Here is a 7,608-nt window from a genome sequence, read left to right as displayed (position 1 = left end):
GCCGTTGGATTCTTTTTTTCTATAACCCCAAAACAACGGAGGGAGGGAGCTTGCTGTAGATGCACTTCTTAGCACACAGACGACCCTCTTTAATGGTAGGAATAAGCGCCTAAGCGACTTTGATTGTGGCCTGGTGAAAGTGCATTGTTCCCCAATGATATCTTGGTGTTGATGACAATGGGCTTAGTGAGGACTAATGTCGTTTATCAAGTTTATCTTAGTACATTGGTTGTTCGGTGGTTAGGGAGATGGATGGTACCCTAATTCAAAAAGTAAAATGTATCATTTTTCCGAAGATTCGAAGGCTTTTTGGTTTCATTTGAGTCGTAGAAAAGTCGCACTATTAAGAGGGGTCTCTCCTGGGATCTATGATGGTGGGATCTACGATGGAACTCATCTTGGTACATTCCTATAGACATCCCCCGCCACCAAGATAGCCATTCTAAATATTTTCTATTTCCACCATATATCCTCTTTGGAAGATATATGTGTCACTTCAATTTTATCCACATTTAGGCTTCTTTACACTGTTTGAAAGTTTTGTGACCAACTTCCAGGAGCTTCGGAATCCGGTGCCACATCGGCGTAGGCTTCATCTGACTAACAGAGCCTTTGATATCAGCCAAAAATCACCCTACAAGTAGCTTTGGCATCCAGAGACCTCGGAACCGACCCCGGAATCTGGTGTCACCTCCAGCCTATGTTCTAACTTGACAGTGACTGGTATCAGCCGGAGTGTGCTCGGGAACTGACCTCAGAATCTGGACACGTCGGAAATTCACTTCGAAACTTTCGACTATACATCCGGGAGGTGTTCTGGGCACTCCAACTGGTAGAATTTGAGTGGCATGTGCGCCACCGCCATGGCTGCAGGAGCCTGTGCGCAGCTGTCGTCTGAGAGAGAAAAAAATAAAATGGGAGACAATGAACAACAATGAAACTTGTATTACGTTTGCGTGGCTGGTTCGAGAGAGAAAACCGCAGTGCAATGGTTGGAGGGAGCAACTATTTTTTCTTTGAGAAAAGACACCCCGAGGGCATATTACATTTGATTAATATAAAGGAAACAAAAGCTAGTACAATGGACAAACAACTGAATGTAGAACGACTAGTAAAAAAGGTAAAACTACACTGGAAATCATACTAGCCTTTTTGTTTGTTCGATTGTACGTCGTCCGTCGAAGATTGAAAATTGTACTGAACAAACAGTAAAAGAAAAAGACACTTGCCAGACTTTGAAGACCGTAATGCGTAATCAACACCCGCCCTTTTAGCTGATATCCAAAAATCGTTGAAGCATGTCACCCAACTTAGTACGGGTACGCAATCCATCATCGCCCGTCCAGGGAGTTCATGAAACCGAATCATGCCACAGAACAACATGGTACAAGATGCCGAAACCGTCGCATCAATAGTTAAACCAATAACTCCCCTTGAAAGACACGCCGGCCGCCAAGATATAAAAAGAACCAACATATCTTGAGACACAAAATTACATAGGCACTTTGTCAACGCCGGACCGGACGTCGCCGAGGCATCAAGAGATCCAGCAACATGTCATCACCGTCACCACCTCGTCGATGGCCCAGTTCTTTTGTGCGATTCTACCAGAATCGCCCTACTCCCCAGCTTCTCCCAGAATCACCACTCCATATGTTTTTTACAATCCTAACTAATTTGATCTTAACTAGATAGGATTGTAAAAAAAATATGGAGTGGCGATTCTGGGAGAAGCTGGGGAGGGGGGCGATTCTAGGAGAATCGTTGAAAAGAACTGGCCTGATGTTGCCAGGGAAACAAAAACTTAAGAAAAAGAAAACGAGATAGATGGGTTTCCGCTCCTCTTACCGACCACCGGCCCTGCCGGACAGTGGAGAGGAGGGGGGCCGAGGCGTCGGCATGCAAGGAAGCTGTTGCTGCGGTGACGGCGGCGACTAGGGTTTTGGTCTGATGCGACGTATCAAAGTCTATCCGGTTGGGACGCTGTTGGGTAGATAAGGAAAAATATTCCGCCATGATTAACACGTGTTGATTAATCACAAACATGTGCATGTGTGGCCTGCGTGGCATGTCGAGTGCGTGCCTATCGCTTAATGAATGAATGAAAAACGTCTGAATCTCTCCCACCTCACTCATCCCTCCCCCTTGAGCTCTCTCTCTCTGCTCATCCCCAACCAATTCCTCCTCCACTTCCCAAGTCCCAGCGAGAACCACTGGTCGCGGACGGCGACGGCGCGCCGAGCAGCTGCCGGCCTCCTCCCCTTCCTTCCCCAGCCGGCCGGTTCTCCCACGAGCTCCAGTCCGCCACCACCCAGCAAAATCCGTCACCAGGCAAACCGTGCTCATACGAGAGAGCGGCGGCGAAGAACCCGCTTCCGCTTCGTGAGGCTTCGATGGCCACGAGAGCTTTGAGGGAGGTGGTGGGGAGGAGGAGGGTCGGAGCGGCGGGGATTGGAGGCGGCAGACGCTTCTCCGACAGCGCCGCCGCCGCTGCTGCTGCTCCGGCGGGGGCGGCGGAGAGGGGAGAGGGGGGAGGGGGGAAGGCGGTGAACCTCTTCACCGCCGTTAACCAGGCGCTCCACATCGCGCTCGACACCGACCCGCGGTGATGCCTCGCTGGTTCTAAATTATTTCATAATTTAACATTTCCTTTTGCTGTAATAAACTAATAACATGTTCCGCTGTCAACATTTCTGCTGTACGCCATGTCAGTATACTAGCGTTCCCAGTAGGATACAAGCTCTTGACAAAATTAAAGAAAAAACAAATACAAATTAGTACATATTTACTGCATTCAGTTCGACTATACATTGCAGGGAAATACATGTTAGTGTAATGTATATGGCTTCTTGCTCGTTTGCTCCCTCAATTGAGGATGATTTTTGTTTAGACAGTTAATAATAATGTAATTTAAAGCAATACAATTTTGACAAATGACTGTGCTAGGACGAAGGATTTCTATTTGTTTTGGACTATTGACTCTAGGAAAATGTGTAATCGATAGTATTATTTTGTAAGCTATCAAGTCTATTAGAAAGCAATGGCTTATCTGAACATACCAGATCACACGTGATCCATTTGTGCTAGTTATACACGTATTCCAGTGAACTAAAGATGAGTTTCATTTTGACAGCTCTTATGTTTTTGGAGAGGATGTGGGTTTTGGTGGCGTCTTTCGCTGCACAACAGGGCTAGCTGATCGATTTGGCAAAAAAAGAGTATTCAATACACCATTGTGTGAACAGGTGCATCTTCACTTGCCGTACCTGCTTATTAAGCTTATGGCAAAGCTGCAGTAAAATGTGAAAAAAAATTAGTGTTTGCAGTCTGCTATGCTTGACTACAGATATACATTTGAGTCCACTATACTGAAGTTTATACGGCTTAGGTGTACAGTGTACTAAGTCAGTCCTTAATTCAGCATTACACAAGTTCTGGAAAAAATAAAAAACTATTAGCAGCATTAAGTATACATGCATATCACATTCTTTTTTCAGATCCAAAACCAGCACACAACTCTGAAACCAAAAACTGTAGATCAGATCTGGATTTTGTACTATTCACGGTCTGATTTATCTTCTTTTTTTTTTGTTTATAAAACTGCAGACAAGAGTTGGAGTTGAAATTGTGTCTCATGATAGATGTGTATTATCATTATGTCATGATTTGTTTTTGGATTTTTTTTCGTGACATTCAGATGTGTTTTGATGCATTCGAGTGCATTAGTATGCCTTAGGTTTGCTTGTGCATGCTATACGCTCTGTCCTAACCAGTGACCAGTTCTTCTCAAACAGGGTATTGCCGGATTTGCTATTGGCTTAGCAGCAATGGTGAGTCAAAGAGAAAATTGAATGTTTCTTCATGACAATACTTTTCAGGTTCCTTGATTTACCAATAGTAATTTGTTCATGATAGTTTTTTTGCAACTTCCACAGTTTCAAAACATACATCTTACTAATCCCTCTGTCCCATAATATAAGAGTGTGTTTGACACTACACTAGTGTAAAAAAATGCTCTTATATTATGGGACGGAGGGAGTAGTAATCATGATTGATGCCACTTGAATTTGTGGAGCCTTTGACTAGGAGACTGGACAAGTTATTGTGATTTATCATGCATCATTAATTTCAATCAAATATTTTTACATCAAAAAGAAATCTTGCAATCCACCCTTTGTCGGAGAAAAGAAACCTTACAATCTTTGCATCACTTAGTAACTTTTTGTAAGTCAGTAAATCACTATTCACTCCTATCATCTTGGCAATGGAAGCCTCATATTATTTGCCTATCTTCAAAATGCAGGGCAATAGAGCCATCGCCGAAATCCAGTTTGCAGATTATATCTTTCCAGCATTTGATCAGGCATGTCTCTGATTCCATTCAGAATTATTTTACCTACTCGAGCTCTTCCATTATGGACAGCAGACACTTTTAAATAGTTGCTATATGGACTGCATTATATTACTGAGTATCTCAGTCGCAGGAAGTACCTTACCTACTTGTTGCCAGAGATTATTGGAACTTCTCTTTCTTAGTAAAATCTTTCTGGTGCAAGCATTTGCAATGCTTTATCTTGAACTCTGGACTCTGCAGTGATACTGTTGCATTTAGTTGTAAAACCATTTTAGTTCTTGACCATTGCCAAGTTGACTGAATTTATATGAACTCTGGACTCTGCAGTGATACTGTTGCATTCGGTTGTAAAACCATTTTAGTCCTTGACCATTGCCAAGTTGACTGAATTTATATAGGTTTTATCAATGTCTTGTTCCAACCTGTTCATATGACTTCTGATGCAGATCGTCAATGAAGCAGCTAAATTCAGATACCGAAGTGGAAATGAATTTAACTGTGGAGGTAACTATTTTTTTCGCCTAAAAAAACCATTTTCCCCTTTTGAAATGGATCGTTCCATGTCCGATGCTTATTTTCATGTTATTTAATGTTGAAACATCCTGAAGTTGCCATCCCTTATTTTGTAGGTTTAACAATTCGATCTCCATATGGTGCTGTTGGACATGGTGGTCACTACCATTCACAGTCACCAGAGGCTTTCTTCTGCCATGTTCCTGGCCTGAAGGTCAGTCTGTAAATCTAAAGCTCCGTGTCCAATAATTGTAATCATTTACAGTAAATAGTCAATATACAAGTGGAAACCACATTGCCTAGTTGACTAAGAAATTTATTTGTAAAAATCAGGTAGTATTACCATATCAAGCAACATTTTCCGGTACACCTGCTTGATGCTCTACGACATTTCTGAATTTGTATATAGAAATTTCTGTTGTGGTTTCCTTAGTACTAACAAAAATGCAATTTCAGGTTGTCATACCTCGGAGTCCACGTGAGGCCAAGGGACTGTTGCTGGCCAGCATTCGTGACCCAAACCCAGTCATCTTTTTCGAGCCAAAGGTAGAGCAAAAATTTGAAAGAAGTTTCTCAGTTGGTTAAGACTCGTATATATCCATGTTGTAGAATAAGTGCAAGAGAACAGCTGATGTACAATATTGAATTGATTATTGTGGAATGCTCTTACAAGCAGCTTTCCTTCTCTTCTTTACAGTGGTTGTACCGTTTTTCTGTTGAAGAAGTTCCTGAGGGGGACTATATGCTGCCTTTATCCCAGGCAGAAGTGCGTATATCTCCATCCTGCATATTGTTTTGGTGATGAGGGAACCCAAAAATATTTATGCAACTTATATACTTTAGGTGATCCGCAAAGGAAGTGATATAACACTTATTGGTTGGGGAGCTCAACTTGCAGTGCTGGAACAAGCATGTGAAGATGCTTCAAAGGTCAGTTATTCATGCTAGTTCTTAAATGCAAAATTCAGTTAATGCTTCCATGCCCAAAACTATAGAAAAAAACTAACATATTCGTATATTGCCGGTGAAATATAATTGACTAACCATTCTGATTTCATTTGCCTGAATTAACAACGGCAATTAAAGGTTGGAGCCACTTGATCTTGGTAATATATGATCAGCAGGCAGTTGGTAAAGCACTCAAACACTTCTGCATTTCAGAATGTGCATGCTAATCTAGGTCTAGGAAGACTGGTTGCATTTCGCTTTTAAGGATTGGTAACACCGATCAGCATAGAGCCCCAATTGTGACTACAGACGGCTGTCATGGCATAGTGATGATACCAAGGTTGTTTTGGTTATCCACACCATTTTAATGGAAAATCATTGCAAATGATATTTGTGTTGCTTCTTGGATGTTACCATCTTGATTCATCTTCATGTCTTTATTACCTTGCGGTAGTGTTCCATAAACCGTGCCTGACTATCAGTACATTGATTCCAGGATGGAATTTCTTGCGAGCTCATAGATCTAAGAACACTAATTCCATGGGACAAGGAAACAGTCGAGGCCTCTGTCAGCAAGACTGGAAAGCTTCTTGTATGTTGCCTCTTCGGGCTTATTCTTTGCTCCATTGTCATTTTTTTAACCTAGAATGCTCCATTATCAGTGAATGAAGTACTATCGCATCACAGATTAGTCATGAGGCCCCGATCACCGGAGGGTTTGGTGCGGAAATCGCTGCATCCATTGCTGAGCGCTGCTTCCAGAGGGTATGGTACTAAATCTTTAAGCTGTTTAATAGAACAAAGAAAAACCTTAACACATAAGAGCAATAGTCACTTAGATAATCATCCCGAAGCTGACGTGGTCAAAATCGCTCAAATATATGTGTTGCAGTTAGAAGCGCCTGTCGCGAGGGTCTGCGGCCTCGACACCCCTTTCCCTCTTGTTTATGAACCATTCTACATGCCCACAAAGAACAAGGTAATTAGTGGGATGAGTGATCATTTGGTCTTCGGCTGCATTGGTATACATACAGCTCTGACCCTGACGTGTTGGTTAATTGTTTCAGATATTGGATGCTATTAAAGCCACTGTAAATTACTGAGGTTGGTGCCGGAGAGCAGCAAGCTGGTATATATTGCTGTATCTAGAAACTGCCATTATGTATATATGTGTATAAGTGACTGTATTGCTGGTCCCTGGCCTAAATGCACATCCACAAACCAGTTTGTCCAAGACAACACCAATAAAATTGCAAATATCCTGCAATTGCCAGTCCCTGCTTATTAGCAGTCGACTGCTTTTTCAGAGAGAGAAGAAAAAACAAGTTATATGCTGATGAAGCATTCCTTCTAGGGAAAGCCGTCATAATTGTAAAATAAAAACAATTTCATTACCGCAGGGTAATGAGGAACCCCTTTGAATCAAAGTGTACCTAAAAGGTTTACTTGGTGAAAACAGAGTCTGGATAGACAAGGATGGGGAAACAAAGCTAGAGTATACTTCCACGAGTTGCCTGGGAATCAGCAAGCCAATAAAAGAGGATGTAGTGTGGGTCTCAATAAAATTTATCTTAGAGGAATGAATGAATTTATCCTAGAGAAAGGAAGGAAGAAATTAACCCCACGAATTATAGAGGCTTCACACACGATAAAAGTGAGAGACCTGAGTAAAAGACTTGTGGTCGAAAACAAGAGGAACCGAGATCTATAGAAACTTGCTGATTGCGATAAGTACGAGGGATGTTCTGGGCTCCCTATTTCTAGGGAGCTTAGTAAATGTAGTGACAGAGGAA

General features: G+C 42.1%; 1 protein-coding gene across 1 annotated transcript; it reads left to right on the top strand.

Annotated features, from left to right (window-relative positions):
• The first annotated feature begins 2,121 nt into the window (after positions 1–2,121).
• LOC119319478 (2-oxoisovalerate dehydrogenase subunit beta 1, mitochondrial-like) lies at positions 2,122–7,271 on the top strand. The gene is made up of 13 exons (XM_037593954.1): positions 2,122–2,605; positions 3,134–3,245; positions 3,795–3,830; positions 4,304–4,363; positions 4,801–4,858; positions 4,984–5,081; positions 5,324–5,413; positions 5,565–5,633; positions 5,711–5,797; positions 6,312–6,407; positions 6,503–6,580; positions 6,708–6,794; positions 6,883–7,271. Exons 1-13 carry the CDS (start codon positions 2,394–2,396, stop codon positions 6,916–6,918), a joined length of 1,119 nt encoding a protein of 372 aa, XP_037449851.1. The 5' UTR covers positions 2,122–2,393; the 3' UTR covers positions 6,919–7,271.
• The last annotated feature ends 337 nt before the right edge of the window (positions 7,272–7,608 follow it).

The sequence above is a fragment of the Triticum dicoccoides genome, chromosome 6A, assembly GCF_002162155.2.
Source record: "Triticum dicoccoides isolate Atlit2015 ecotype Zavitan chromosome 6A, WEW_v2.0, whole genome shotgun sequence".
Classification (NCBI taxonomy): domain Eukaryota; kingdom Viridiplantae; phylum Streptophyta; class Magnoliopsida; order Poales; family Poaceae; genus Triticum; species Triticum dicoccoides.
Note: the sequence above shows the minus strand (reverse complement) of the source record. Positions and strands in the feature narration are given on the sequence as shown.

Coding starts and splice junctions, on each gene's coding strand:
- LOC119319478 (XM_037593954.1), top strand. CDS start 2,394: ATGGCCACGAGAGCTTTGAGGGAGGTGGTGGGGAGGAGGAGGGTCGGA. Junction 5,082..5,323: donor GCCATGTTCCTGGCCTGAAG/GTCAGTCTGTAA, acceptor ATGCAATTTCAG/GTTGTCATACCTCGGAGTCC. Junction 5,798..6,311: donor CATGTGAAGATGCTTCAAAG/GTCAGTTATTCA, acceptor CATTGATTCCAG/GATGGAATTTCTTGCGAGCT.